This window comes from Pelodiscus sinensis, chromosome 1 (genome assembly GCF_049634645.1).
Source record: "Pelodiscus sinensis isolate JC-2024 chromosome 1, ASM4963464v1, whole genome shotgun sequence".
Lineage (NCBI taxonomy): Eukaryota > Metazoa > Chordata > Testudines > Trionychidae > Pelodiscus > Pelodiscus sinensis.
Window position 1 is genome coordinate 237,660,846 of NC_134711.1, and position 15,302 is coordinate 237,676,147.

The 15,302-nt window shown below is 40.5% G+C and overlaps 1 protein-coding gene across 17 annotated transcripts in view; it reads right to left on the reverse strand.

Moving 5' to 3' along the window:
• MCF2L (MCF.2 cell line derived transforming sequence like) overlaps positions 1-15,302 on the reverse strand; it is a 248,239-nt gene that overhangs the window by 36,485 nt on the left and 196,452 nt on the right. For 16 of the 17 annotated variants that reach the window (XR_012900192.1, XR_012900105.1, XM_075917740.1 and 13 more), the window contains 7 exons: positions 10,623-10,742; positions 6,769-6,885; positions 6,072-6,221; positions 3,913-4,037; positions 2,296-2,410; positions 1,127-1,246; positions 226-417 (listed from right to left, as the gene is read on the reverse strand). Coding sequence is in view for 15 of the 17 variants with exons in the window: in XM_075917740.1 (XP_075773855.1) it covers positions 226-417; positions 1,127-1,246; positions 2,296-2,410; positions 3,913-4,037; positions 6,072-6,221; positions 6,769-6,885; positions 10,623-10,742 (939 nt within the window). In the remaining 2 variants the exon portion in view is untranslated. The remainder of the gene's footprint in view (positions 1-225; positions 418-1,126; positions 1,247-2,295; positions 2,411-3,912; positions 4,038-6,071; positions 6,222-6,768; positions 6,886-10,622; positions 10,743-15,302) is intronic. The other variant, XM_075917179.1, reaches the window with a different exon arrangement.

The window sequence follows — 15,302 nt, forward strand, 5'->3', positions numbered from 1 at the left end:
TTGAATGGTTTGCAGAATACACTTTGTACATTTACAATTATGTGAGGGGAAAAAAAGATATCTGTCTCTGATGCTTTAGCTCCCTATTAGCAAAAGCTCACTTTACACTGGAAACATTCTCTCTCTACTAGTCATCACTTACTTTCAAACACATGGGACTATCACATGTTTGCAATATTATTAGCAAGTGAGATGGGAAGCAGAACCATTTCATATAAAATCTACCTTCTCCAAAAGACTGTGCAGTTCCAAAGATTTGGTAAGATGATCTTTCTTATTTTTTATCTCTGTTGTAAACGCATCGCAGAGATGATGGAGCTCATTGCACTTGGGAAGAATGGAGTCCACAGCATAGTGGTTGCTTTGAACAAGCTGGTCACCTTCAGAAGCCAGCACGTTAGCTTTTTCTAAGGATTCCTAAAACAGTTTTAGGTACATCTTTTGTTAGGCATTCTTCAAAAAGCTTCCAAAATAAAGTTCATAAACATGTATTCTATTATGGAAAAGTGCATTGATTTGCTAGGCAAATAATTTCATGGATTAAATTGTTAACTGTCACATTGTCTAACAACTCAAGTTGTTCTCCTCTTTCCTGATGTCCCAGTGCCTCGGTACTCCTCTTCAATATGGCATCTGTGTGGGTATAATCTTACATCACCAGTGCAGTCAGAAGTACTATCATCATTCATTTGCAGATGAGGCACTGTGGCGCAGACAGATTAAATGACATGTTCAAAGTTGCAAGTGGAAGCTGTGGCAGAATCAGAAAACAAACCCAGATCTCCTGAATCCCAGACCAGTGTCCTAACCAAGGGACTATACAATAATGGTCTATATAGACAAAAGTATATAACTATTCCACTACAAAATACCCATAAAAAACTGAAAAAAGTTCTCCATTTGTGTGTCTAGCAACATTTTTAATTTTGTGATACATTCTTCTCAGTTCTAAAATTGTCATGATACTGGTTGTTTAAATCATTGTGAGGAAAAGACACATTCTGTCCATTTCTGAATTGTGATTCTGGGTCAAAAAATATATTCAATTACTAGTTCCTGCTCATCTTTTTCAAAAAGCAAAAATATATTATAGTTCTTAGTCTATGGAGAAATTACAAGAACTTACATGTGATTTTTCTTCAAAGTTGGCAAGAGCCTTCAGAATGTGCTCCACATGTGCACAGCTGTTCCCCACATCTGTGAAAGCTGATAGTCTCTCAGACACTATAATTAAAGCTGCTTTGACCTGAAATGAGACAACAATATATTCAAGAGGATGATTTCACCTCCTCAGTAATAAGACTAGTGCTATATAGCTAGCATAATATGCTTCTACACAAGAATTGATTTGGAAGGGACCACTGAACACCTATGCCTGCTGGTCAGTGGAGATCAGAACACTGCAAGTAGAACACTTCGTCTTTAGAGAGAAATATTCAAGTCAATGAGGCTCCTACTTTCATAGTGCTCTGAAGAGCTCTAAAGCTCATCTCTTTCACCAATAGAAGTTGATCCAATAAAAGATCACCTGGTGTGTCTCATATCTTGGGACCTATATGGTTGCAACATCATTGTAAACATTATTTCTGAATGATAATCCTTGAAGTATCATGGACAATAGCGGACTACTCAGAGGGTACATACTGTGATAATGGAATATAAGACTGAGGCTATATCTAGACTGCAGGCTTCTTTCGGAAGAAGCTTTTCTAGAAGAGATCTTCTGAAAAAACTTCTTCTGAAAGAGAGTGTCCACACTGCCAAAGCACATCAAAAAAGTGACCTGCTTTTTTGAAAGATAGCTTCCATTCAGCGCAGATGCTATCTCGCATTTAAACTGTGATTACTATGGATACAGTGGGACCAATGCACTTGTGCTTTTTCCTCTTCTTTCGAAAGAACTCCCTCTTCCCCATACACACATGCCTTTTCCCAAAAGAGCTCTCTCGGAAAAAGGCTTCTTCCTCATAGAAAGAGCTTTACCAATGTCGGAAAAACCCCTCTGTTCTTTCGATTTTTTTTTTGAAAGAACGCATTGCAGTGTGGATGTAAGTGAAGTTTTTTCCCAAAAAACCTCTGTAGTCTAGACATAGCCTGAGGAAAGTACAAGAAAAAAGTCTGTAAGAAAATTTTCAATTGCACATGAGAGATGCAGAAATAGATTGAAGAAAAAACACACTACTTTAAGGATTAGAGTGTTACATATAAATAATCTGGAAAATGGTTTTGGATCCTTTGGAAATGAAAGTGGACACACAAATGTAAAATATTTAAATAGCATCCAGAAATTCTCACCTCTCCAAAAACTTGTTCAAAATTCCGAAGCTGTACACACTGCTCAAGCTTTTGATGGTGTTTAGTCCAAAATTCATCAAAGGCAATCTCTGTTTCATCTAACTGATCCAGAAGCCTAAAAGAGAGTACAGCATTGAAGAGATGGCTACAGTCTGAGAGACAATAGTATCTTTTAGTGGACAACTCAAAGCCTCCCTTTAAGTAATCTTTTTCTAAACAATTAGATCAGTGTTTCTCAAAGTGGTCCGCGAAACTACTTTCAGAAACCTGCTAACCAGCAGCATCAGTTTGTTTACTTACCAGAGCTGCATCCACAAAGCCTCATGGCTCCCATTGGCTCAAGTTTGCTGTTTGCAACCCAGGGGAGCTGCAGGAAATGGTGTGGGCTGGGCCGCCACTTCCCGCAGCTCCCCTTGACTGCCAATGGCAAACTGGAGCCAACGGGAGTGGTAAGGCTCGGTGGCCATGGCGCCGGTAAGTAAAAACAAACTGGGGTGGTCAATTAGCAGGTTTCTCAAAGTGATTTCTCAGACCACTTCAAGAAACACTGAATTGGATGCAATATTGTTAGCAGGATAGGAGCCAGTGCTAACTACTAGTTAGCTTTTCCTCATTTTTGATATTGCATGTCAATAGTTTATTGAATAATACTGACGTAAAACAGAAATCCATCATGAACGTTAGCATTTTTGGAAAATTAATAGCAATGGTTAGATCCTGATGTGGTACATACCCACACTTAAATTCTGGTTTGTGTTACCCTTTATATACCTCTCTCCTATGCAGAGACTATCAATCTGCAGCTTTATGCTATATACATGTCATTCGAACTTGCAAATGAAGCCCAGAATTTAAATATCCGGGCTTCATTTGCATGTTCCCGGGCGCCGCCATTTTTAAATGCCTGGTAGTTCGAACTACCTGCCCGCGGCTACATGCGGCATGGGCTAGGTAGTTCGAACTAAAGCTCCTAATTCGAACTACCGTTACTACCTCATTGCAGGAGGAGTAATGGTAGTTCAAATTAGGAGCTTTAGTTCGAACTACCTAGCCCGTGCTGCGTGTAGGATATTTAAATCCAGGGCTTCATTTGCAAGTTCGAATGACTACATTAGCCATCCTAGTCTGAACTAGGGTGGCTAGTGTAGACATACCCAACCAGAGGAGAAGCTTTAATATCTATAACTGAACTGAGTAAATGTGAATCTATTTATTTATTCAGGCAATTTCTAAAAAAAGAGCTGGGGCTCTTGTACATTTCAAAAGAGGAATGCACAAATGGCTATCAACTAGTAAATTAACTGATATTTAACATCTTTAATCTGTGCCAGATGAAATTGAGACAGAGCAACATCAGCAGCATACTGCTGGTGCTGAAATTCCAAATGAATCCTGATCTCCCTCACATGCAGTCTAAGCAGCAAAGGAGACAAAACAGAACCTCGCAGAACTTTGTTCAACAAAGCTTTTGGAGCAGACAAGCTATCAACTACTAATACCTTCTAAATATTGGCCACATTGAATCACTTTGCCAGGTATTGTGAGTATAAAAACTAAATACTAGAAAAAAATGTGCAAGTAAAAACTAATGCATACTCCATAATTCATCCATCTCACCTTTCCACCGTGGTTTGATTGTCAAGCTGATCTTGGTTGAGTTTGTAGTCAGGGTTCTCAGTAATTGGCTTTCTAATACTTTCAAGGATATCATGTCCGTGTTTTAATGCTAACCTCAAATCCTCCTGCAGAAAACAACAACAACAACAACAACAACAAAAAACCCAACACATGTTTTTAGTGGTCTTTCTAAAGACATCTTGCAAAGCACTATAGATAAAGTGATCTTTATAGAAAGAAAAGTGAGAACAATTTAATAAAGTCATTTGATTACAAGTAATGAACTAAAGGTATTGAATGTTAAACCTCAGTGTTTTCCAAGCTTGTTCCAACCTTTCAAATCTGAGTTGGAAGTTTCATGATAGCAGTCACTTCTTCTAAATTCCAGTGCTTCTGGTTGGTGCCACCCTTACCTTGAGAATTTTTGCTGTTGTATTTTGAAACTGCTGGCAGACTAGTTTTGGTTCAAATTATTGATTTAAAAAATAGTATCTGAACTGGTTTGCCCCTTTTTAATAATAATTTCAAGTGTATGCACACAAATTGTTATGATTTTTTAAAAAAATAATTAAAATAAAAATATCCCCATTATTACACCTTTGGTTATACAGCAATTTCCATTACACAAACATAAGATTATATTTTGTATGTGCTATATATTCTTAGCCTCCAGGATTATTTTGTGCAAGGAATAAAGATTAGTATTAACCTTCAAATACTGCCAGGTAGCTGTGAGTAAAGCCTCCAACCTAATACAGTATAATATAAATGTAAGTTTCAGTATACTGTGAATGTAAGTGTTGTAACCTTTTGAGCTCCGTAATATCCCAGTATGTGAGGAAGAAATCAGAAGGATTCTTGTGATTTAGCATGATCACACAGTTGCTCTTAGATGTAATTGTAATATAGATTGTGTTATAAAGAAGATCTGACGAATGATTCTTTGTACTGAAATAGATTGATAGATTGATTTTTTTGTATGGACAATTGTATCCCTTTACCCATGTGTGAAACAACTGTGTAGTGCCTGGAGAGAGGGGGTGAATGAGTTTGGAATTTGAATATTTGGAGAAGAGGGGTCAAGGTACCACAAATTGAAGCCCAAAACAAAGTAGACTTATGCAGGACATTATGGATAACCTTGGAGTGTTAAGAGCAAGCACCTTTTTACATACAAGACAGACTTGAAATAACACTGGGAAGGAGGCACCAACATACTGATGTCAGTTGGCAAAGAAGAATGACTTCCAGATAAATAGATGTTAAAACAGTGATCCTATGTCAACACTTGTGGCTTCTTGCGCGAGTAAGATGCAAATGAGGCTAAGCGTGGAATATGCCGAGCCTCATTTGCATACCTAATGAGCCACCATTTTTTTCAGAAGAGGCTCTTGTGCAAGAAGGAGCATCTACACTGCCCCTTCTTGCACAAGAAAAACCTTCTTGCACAGTGCCATTACACCTATTACTTTTCAAGAAGAACGGCATTGAGCAAGAGGGTTTTTCTTGAGCAAGAAGGGGCAGTGTAGATGCTCCTTCTTGCACAAGAGCCTCTTTTGAAAAAAATGGTGGCTCATTAGGTATGCAAATGAGGCTCAGCGATATTCCACGCTTAGCCTCATTTGCATATTACTCGCGCAAGAAGCTGTGAGTGTAGACATCGCCTGATTGATTAAGAACTAACACAGCAAAAGGTATAGATTTGAATGGGAGAAAAAGTCCTATAAAAGATAGGGCATCTTGCATGAATCTCCGAGGCTTGTCTCATCAAGATCGAACCATCAGTCCAGAATGAGGGAAGCCCTCACTCTTCCCCCTTGCATTTAATTCTCTTGGCCAGTGAGTTAATGTGAGCAACAGACTGGTAACTTTAGCAAAAGCAAGATGGGGTTGGTTTGTTTGAATATGAGTGTATGGATGTGAGAGAGAGATCAGGTTCAATTCCTTTTCCATTTAATTCAACAGCAGCATTTAATAAAAGCAATGTGTGTGTAACCCTGGGTTGATCTTTAGTGAAAATAAGGTAACAGTAGCATTAAGAAGATTTCAAAGGTCTCAAAGCATTAAGTATTTTACAAAAGCTTTCAAATTTTAACAGTATTTTTACTGCTAGTAGTAATTAAAGTCTAACTAAAAGCACTTTCATACGACACACCTACCTTCATTTTGTCCTTCTTTTCAGTATGTGCTGCAAGTAGGGAGCTGGTTGATTGCACATCATTTGGTAGTTCTGTTTCAGCCAATTCAGTCCCAAAGGACTGAAGCATTTGAGCTGTTTGCTTAACCATTAGGGCGAAACTTTCTATGGCCTTTTGGAATATAAAATAATTAAAAACATTTCATGCTCTGAACACACACACACACACACACACACACACACCCACCCACACACACACCCACACACACCCATAGAAAAATGCAAACTTACGACTACAATTAAAAGTTTGATATCAATGTTTCTTTTAAAGAATATTTTGTCAGCAAGAGCTGTAAATAAAACACCTTCACCATTAGCTTCCTAACCACAAATTTTATCTATACTCACATCAGAGGTGTTCTCTGCACATTTTTATAACTTTTTAAACCATTTTTTAACTTGAGCCTTTTCCCTCTCTTGTAACATTACCAGCCCAGCCCCAAACAATAATATTCTTTTGCTCCAAAGTCCTAAGAAAACCACTCCCAAACACATTACTTATGTTATTTCATTGAGATGACTTAAGTACCACTGGGATCATTTCCTCACTCAATTGATGTCAGCTTGCATTAACCAGAATGTGTTTTATATAGGACAAAAGTATAAAACAGGAGAGACCATTAAACTGTGAAAAATAAAAAACACCAACTAAGACTTACAGTGCGATGAGAGAGCCATCTGTTGTGGCAATAATCCAGAGTGCCACCAAGTTCTTCTGTTAGCTGTGTTTTGTCAATGTAACCATGCAATTCTGTTAGTGAGCCCAGCATTATGATCTGCAACCATAAAAGAAGAGAATTAATATGACTAGAGTCAATTCTAGTCAGTTAATTTCATAGTCGTAGGATCTTAAAAATCATAAATTTCATGGATTTCAGCTATCTGAATCTAAATCTGAAATTTCACAGGGCTGTAACCTGATTATGAGTCAGGGTCACAAAGTTATTGTAGTACTGCTACTCAACTTCTGTGCTCCTGCTGGCAGCAGCGCTGCCTTTAGATCTGGGCAGTTGGAGAGCAGCAGCTGCTGGCTGGGAGCCCAGTTCTGAAGGCAGAACCACTGCCAGTAGCAGCTCAGAATTAAGGATGGCATGGTATGGTATTGACACTCTTACTTTTGTGCTGCTGCCTGCAGAGCTGGGCCCTCAATCAGCAACCACTACTCTCGGCCATCCAGCTCTTATAGTAGCAGCACAGAAGCAAGCATGGCATGGTACTGTCACCCGTACTTCTGGGGTGTGCTGCTACTTGCGGAGTGCTGTTTTCAGAACTGAATACTAGGCCAACAGCCACCGCGCTGTGGCCACCCACCTCTAAAGGTAGCACAGAAATAAGAGTAGCATTACTACAACTCCCCGAAAATAACACTGACTCCCCTGTAATTCCTTCTTAGGTCAGGACCCCAATTTGAGAAATGCTGGTCTCTCCTGTGAAACAGTACAGGGTAAAAACACAAAACACCAAATTTCACAGGGGAGGTGGGAGAGACCAGATTTCATTGGTCTGTGATGCGTTTTTCAAGGCCATGAATTTGGTAGGGCCCCACATATGACCAAATCAATGACAAGAATCACATTAGAAACTTTGGAACAAATCCTACATTCTTTACTCAGGATATTGAAATCAAGGGAAGAAGCATAGGGTGGATTTGTTCCCTTCATGTATACAACAGCACACAAAATTAATTTAAGCTGGAAGATATTACAAATGTAATGAATGCAGACATAATCACCAGCATTTTATTTATGCTACGTAGTATGTTTTGAGGAAGGCATTTGTACAGTATAACATAGTGCCATCAGTCTTGCTTTTGGCACACAATATACGGCTATTTTCTTAAAGCTATGGTATTCAGTTAATTCACATCATACCAATGACATCAAAGATATGTTGGAGAAAGGGAGAGAACCAAAATGCAGCATGCAATAGCACGCAACAGGAGTTTTAAATGTTTGCTTTAGTTCCAAAATATAACCCACATTTTTGAATTTGCAGAGGATGTCCCTATAGATAGGATAAAAAGAGTCATCTGTGCAAAAGAAAAAGGTGCTTAAAGGGTATGTTTACACTTGCTGGTAGATTGGCACTGCTGCTTTCAATGCAATCAGGGCCTGGTAAAGACACATTAAATCAATGGCAGAACACTCTCCCATCAATTTGTGTTCTCCACCTCCCTGAGAAGCATAAGGAAAGTCAAAGGGAAACGCTCTGCTATCAACACAGTGCAGTGTAGCCACTGCGGTAAGTGGATCTAACTATGTCAACTTCAATTACACTGTTCACATAACAGAAGTTGTGCAAATAACATTGATTTATCATAGTAGTGTAGACCATTCCTCAGTCACATAATAAATTGCCCAGTGATACTATATTGTAAAAAAATTCAGGTTCCACTTTTCAGGGAAACATAATTGAGACTGCACATTTTCACCCAAAATTTTAAGTGGCTACTATTTTGTGATTGCAGTAAAGTAGTTGTTACTTAAATGTTCATTAATTGTTCCCACAAATAATCTTGGGGTGGAGGGGGAGAGAAAAAGAAGACTGGGTTGAAAAAGAAACAAACCCAGGCCCCATAGCTGTGTATTATTAAAAATTACATTACATATAAGGGGTTTTAGTTTGGAGAAACAGAAGTGTTAGCAAACATAAATGATATTCAGTAATGAACTTGAAAACAGCTGGGAATGAAATCATTCTCCTGCTGTTCAACGATGTAAACACACACACACACACACACACACACACACACACACACAATACAAAGATATAAATGAACAAAATGGTCTTTTAAAAGTACATACACTATATTTTACATAACAAATCTGTGCATTTACATATGTTAATAAAAATTCTAGAGTTTAGCTAAGTGCGTGATATTAGATCACTCATTTTATGTTTACTCACAAGTTAAAAATACTTTTATTTGACAAAAAAAAAAAAAACTCCTTGGGAACAGAACAACAGCATGGAACAGTACAGACAAATTTATTTATTTATTTATTTGCTCATTTAAATATTTTTGCTCCATCTTACAAAAATATTTTCACACACAATAAAAAAAAATATATATATAAAATTAAAATACAAGATTCCATAGGGGACATAAAGCTTGCTAAAAACATCTGGACCCCTCCACCCCCCAATAAAAGCACAAGTAAAAAGGGTGGCTTTAGCCTGATGCTGAAACAATTCTAACGTTGGAGCCATGTGAATATCCCGAGGAAGAGCATTCCACAGCCTGGGAGCAAAAGCTGAGAAGGCCCTGTTCTGCGTAGATATTAATCTTATCTCCAGAAGTGGAGGAACACTGAGCAGAGCTTCCCCAGCTGATCTCAATCCCCAGGGCAGGTTCATATGAGAATAGATCATCCTTCAGATACCCTGGACAACCCATTTAGGGCTTTATAGGTCATAACCAAGACCTTAAATTGTGCCGGGAAACATACAGAAAGCCAGTGCAGCTGCCAGAGCACTTGCATAATGTACTCTATATAACAAGTATTAGTTAAAACTCCAGCAGCTGCACCAGTTGAAGTTTCCGAAGACTCTTTAGAGGCAGCCCCACATAAAGCGCATTACAGTAATCCAGTTGGGATGTAACAAGAGCATGGATCACTGTGGCCAAGTCATGCTTGTTCAGGAAAGGTCGCAGCTGGCGGATCAGATGAAGATGCCCAAAAGCACTCGTGGCCACCGAAGAAATCTGGTTCTCAAATGTTAAAAAAGGGTCCAGGAGGACTCCCAAGCTGCATACTTGTTCATTCAGGGGAAGAATAACCCCGTCTAGAACAGGTACCATGCCACATTCCTGAACAGATGGCCTCCTGATCCACAGGACCTCAGTCTTATCTGGATTCAACTTCAGCTTATTTGACTTCATCCAGTCCATCACCATGTCCAGACACCGGTTTAGATCAGTTACCGCCACACCTGGTTCTGATGTCAGGAGGGAAATAGAGTTGGGTGTCATCTGCATATCGATGTCACCATCCTCCTTACGACCTCTTCCAGCAGCTTTATGTAGATGTTAAACAGCATAGGGGACAAGACAGAACCTTGCGGGACCCCATAGCACAATCACCACTAGCTCCACCTTCTGAAAGCATCCCAAAGGTAAGACTGGAACCACTGCAGAACAGTGCCTCCAATACCCAACTCTGCCAGGCATTCGGAAGGATACCATGGTCAATGGTATCAAAAGCCGCTGAGAGGTCCAAGAGACTCCTCCTGTCTATCTCCCAGTGTAGGTTGTCTACCAGGGCGACTGAGGCAGTTTCAGTTCCAAAACCCAGCCTATAGCCAGACTGAAATGGATCTAAATATTCTGTTTCAAGAAAGCTTATAGTTGCAATACCATCACCCACTTGAGTACCATTCTCAAGAAGGGAATATTAGCAACTTGTTAAAGTAACATGTAAGCAATTTTAAAAAATTTGCTAATATGCACACTGTCTGGATTAAGTACCTTAATAGGTCACCGCCAGCATAGTTGAGGCAAAGAAATACTTACTGGTACCTTCATTTTAAATTCATCTCTGTTGAATTTGAAAGCGAGGTCTGAGAGAGTTCGGTGGATAAATCCTGTTGGGCGCAGAACAAGGACTAGCTGCAGGTTTCCTGGGAAAGATGCCTGCAAGTATCATTAAACAGGTTTGTCACGTTACATTCTGTAACACTGGGTTCTATAAATCAGTGTGTGTCAACCTTTTTTTGTATAAAGTACCCCTTTAAAAAATTATAAAGTACCCCCAGTACCTATAGTTTTCAGACACAAATTTTTTTTCTATGCAACACATTTGTTTAAATAACTTAATCGTAACTGGGCGGGTGATGAAATTTTTGGATGTAAAAAGTACAAAAATAAAGTGCTGTAAAACTTAACACAAAAATTCAGTTTTCTCCAAATTTCAGTTGTGTTGACGTACCCCCCAGACTTCTCTCATGTACCCCTAGGGGTACTCGTACCACTCATTGAGAAACACTGCTATAAATGTATCTTTAAACCATGTGGAACCAGTGCTAAACCATGTGCTAATTGTAGCAAAGAAGAGCTACATAAATGCTTCACTGAATAAAAACTGAAAAAGGCCTATAATTGAAACTTGTAAAAACTCGCCCCTCTGTTGGAATTAGGATTTAACTATTTTGCTCCTTTCACTGTGAAGTGTTTGAATGATGAATTATACTGTGCAGAGCAATTAATGCCATATACTTACATGAATGTCAAACTTGTTAATCATTAATCTGAACTGAAATTTGTCTCTTTTTTATCATTATTGATCCAAAGTAAATATATAAAGGAAAAGTGTATAAACTTATGCTCCCCTCCAATCAGTCTACTTTAGAAAATGCTATCAGGATCATTACCCTAAGTTACTCTATACTCAAAAGTGTGGAGTAGTTTCCCCTCTCCTACTGCACTAAGTGCAAGATCTCTGCAATTCTACTTTTGCCTACACATTCATTCATCTCCACTTGCCTCCAGTTCCCCTAGCCATCCACAGCTTTTCTCTCTTGTAAACGACACCTTGCACAGCAGGGAGGGCATCACTTGAGAGCTAATAGTTGAGAGAATATGAAGACCTTTCTGTGTCAAATGGTAAAATTGGAGAACTGCTACAGTAAACAATACTGGACAGATGCCTGATGCCCCTCTTTATCTGAGCTTATCATCGCTATCTAGATAACTGTATTCTTTTTATGCCTTTTTCAGAAAGTCCTGGTGACATGCAGAGACAAGAACATGACAAAGGACATTTGTAGAACACATTTTAACTTTGTCATCTTTACGATGAGCATAGAAGAAAGGACAGAAAATACCCAATTTTGCTACAATCAAGGAGCAAGTTTGTTATGAAGCCCACCATGTACTAAGCAGACATAACAAAATGCACAGTGCCTTTTTAATACTGCTCCTTGACAACTCTTAAGCACAACCCCTCCATAGATGAACTTGGTGTGTTTATTAATGTCACATTTTACGTTTTAATGTTCATTATTGTGCAAGTGTCTAATTCTTCACAGTGTAAGAGAAGGGGGCAAAATCATAGAAAAATATCAACTTTTTACTGTTGGAGCAGGCTATGCTATGGATTTCTAGGTCAGGAAATGAAAAAAAAATGACAAAGATTCCTACAACATGTAGGGGAAAGTTATGGTAAATTCTCTTTTACGTGGCATTAACTAATCCTTGACCACCCAGGCTATTATTATTCATGCAGTGATAATACCCACAACACCACAGTACTTCCTTTCTACACAAAACTCTGTCCCAAACAGCTCACAGTCTAGGACTTTATTGTTGTCACTAGGGTGTACACTACAGGCAGTCCCCGAGTTACGCGGATCCGACTTATGTCGGATCCGCAGTTACCAACGGGGCCCGTCTCCCTGGTCTCCAGCAGACCAGGGAGAGGAAGCAAAGCGGCGGAGCACGCGGGCAGCGGACAGCCCAGACGCGTCTGGGCTGTCCGCTGCCCGCGTGTTCCGCCGCTTTGCTCCCCGTCCCCCTGGTCTGCAGACCAGGGAGACAGGGAGCAAAGCAGAGCAAAGCCGCAGAGCACGCAGGCAGCAGGACAGCCACGGCGCGTCTGGGCTGTCCCGCTGCCCCCGTGCTCCGCGGCTTTGCTCCGGACGCATGTGGTACAGCAGCTGGGACACTGACGGTTGGTCCCGTAGCGCCGCTCTTGGCGCTACTGGACCAACCCGGCAGCACCCCAGCTGCTCTGCCCCAGGCGTCCCCAAGTCAGCCGCTGCTGAAACTGACCAGTGGCTGACTACAGGAAGCCCCTGCCCCGGGCTTCCTGGAATCAGCCGCTGATCAGTTTCAGCAGCAGCTGACTTGGGGATGCCTGGGGTTCTTAAGTTGAATCTGTATGTAAGTCGGAACTGGCGTCCAGATTCAGCCGCTGTTGAAACTGATCAGTTTCAGCAGCGGCTGAATCTGGACGCCAGTTCCGACTTACATACAGATTCAACTTAAGAACAAACCTACAGTCCCTATCTTGTACGTAACCCGGGGACTGCCTGTATTTGTAATGTCACATCGGCACCATGCACAGATGTTGCAGCATCCAAAACATCGGTGGGCCACACGTGGCCCATCAGAGTTCTTTGTGCTGTCCGTAAAATATTTTGTTTACCATTGCTCATGCACAGGATTGCCAATTTTTGCTGGTTTCTGTCAGGGTCATTTATTTTTGTATTGGTATTATTACAGTAACACACATGTAAAGCAAGGGCACATGAAGTGAGGTGCATTCTGATTGCATGCAATGTTGACTGTAAAAGCCCTATGCTCCCTCTGCATCCAAAGTACTGATACGGTTCAATCAGCACACGCCACGAACTCTAGGTACGCCAGTGCAGTTAGCAGAACTACCCTATCTTGGGAGATCGTCTTGGTTACAACAATCTTGCTGCCCACTGAGATGAAGGAGGGGCATTCATGCAGCCCACTCATTAGCTTAGGTTGCCCATTGCTGATCTAAAAGCACATCTCACTTCTTAATAAATCTCCATTAACTATTAGCAGCAGAGGAACTAGAACACAATGGAACAATTAAAATGCCACCCACTAGACAGGAATGGTACATGGACATATTACCCGATTCACTGCAATTCCAGTAACCATCAGCATCAGATATTAACACCTTTACGGGCAATACTGATCCATGGAGTAGGGTGCCTGGGTTGGAACCCAGAGTAGGAGGTAGACTTAGGTTCTCCTTCCAGCCTTTAGGACAGTGGCTGGTCTGGTGAGACTGTGTTACCCTTGAAGGGAAAACTGCAAAGTGTTCTAACTGGAGGGTCAAGCCATGAAGAGGAAACACTGACTCCTAGAGAGCATGACAGATCACATCAGGAGCTAAGAGAAGTAAGGGGACATCTCACTGGGAAGAACTAATCCCCAGATAGAGCTGTGAAAGGCACACCAGCTGGGAATGGGGCATTAGCTCTTTGTTTGTCACTGCTAATGCAGAGTATCTGCATCTGAAACAATTTCATTGTGTCATTAAGTTTATTTTGTTCCATCATTAAATTAACCTGTGGACCGCGAACAAAATTTGTGTATAGAAATAATTCCAAACAAACAAATATCCATGAATGCAGTTCTTGAACCCCTGTTCCAGCCCAAATTGGAGTACGGGAGGGTCTCCAGTCTTATCCCAGGGCAGGGGATTGGGGTCCAGGAGGGGTTTCGGGTGCAAGCTCTGGGAAGGAGTTTGGGTGCAAGGGAACTCATCTGGGGCAGGAGGTTGGGTGTAGAAGGGGAGTTTAGGGCTGGGACAGAGCTTCAGGAAGCAGGCTTTGGCTGGGCACCCTTTAATTGATGGTGGTGGATCAGTGAGGTTAAGACAGGCCTATGCCTTGGCTTTGCACCACTCCTAAAAGCAGCTGGCATGTACAGTAATGGCTGTATGTGCTGCCCCTCAGTTACAGGCCCTGAGCCCACAGCTTCTACTGTCCACAGTTCCCCATTACTGATCAATGGGGGCTGCAGGAGTAGTGTCTGCAGACAGCACTTGGAGACCCCCTGCTCTGCCTTTCTCTACCAATAGATCCTGATTGGTTGGTGACCACTGCTTTATACGTAGCTGGTGCTTAAAACCACACCATTAGAGCTTACCTCAAACTTTAAACTTTATTATGATTACCAAAAAATCAACAAAGGCAATTTTACAACCAACTGTGATTTTATAGCAAGCAGAAAAGCTGAATTTTTGGGAGGAGTTTCTAAACTACCAGAGAGTGAATCCTATTTCTTTAATCACCCCCTATCACTCCAACTCAGCTCTTTTCAGTTCTCAGTACTGGAATCTTCTCAAGGCTCAATCTTTAATTTTCATGAAGTACTATCAGGATTCATTTTTTTCCAGCATTTTCAATAATTTATTAAACATATTTTAATGCCCAGAAAATTCCAAGTCCTATTATGGTAATAGCAGATTATCAAATCTGTTTAAAACAAACGAATTGCCACTCTATAAAAGACAAGGTTCCTTGTGGCAATGCTATAAGAGCAAAGCAGCAATGCCAAGAGAACAAATGCAGCTTTGATTCTGACTTGCTTTTACCTCCCAGAAGTAGAAGCCATATACAGAAACAGGTTACAAGCTCTGTGGCTTTGCACTTAATGGTAAATATTCTGAAATACAACATGACAAAATAGGCTAAAATAAGAAAGGCA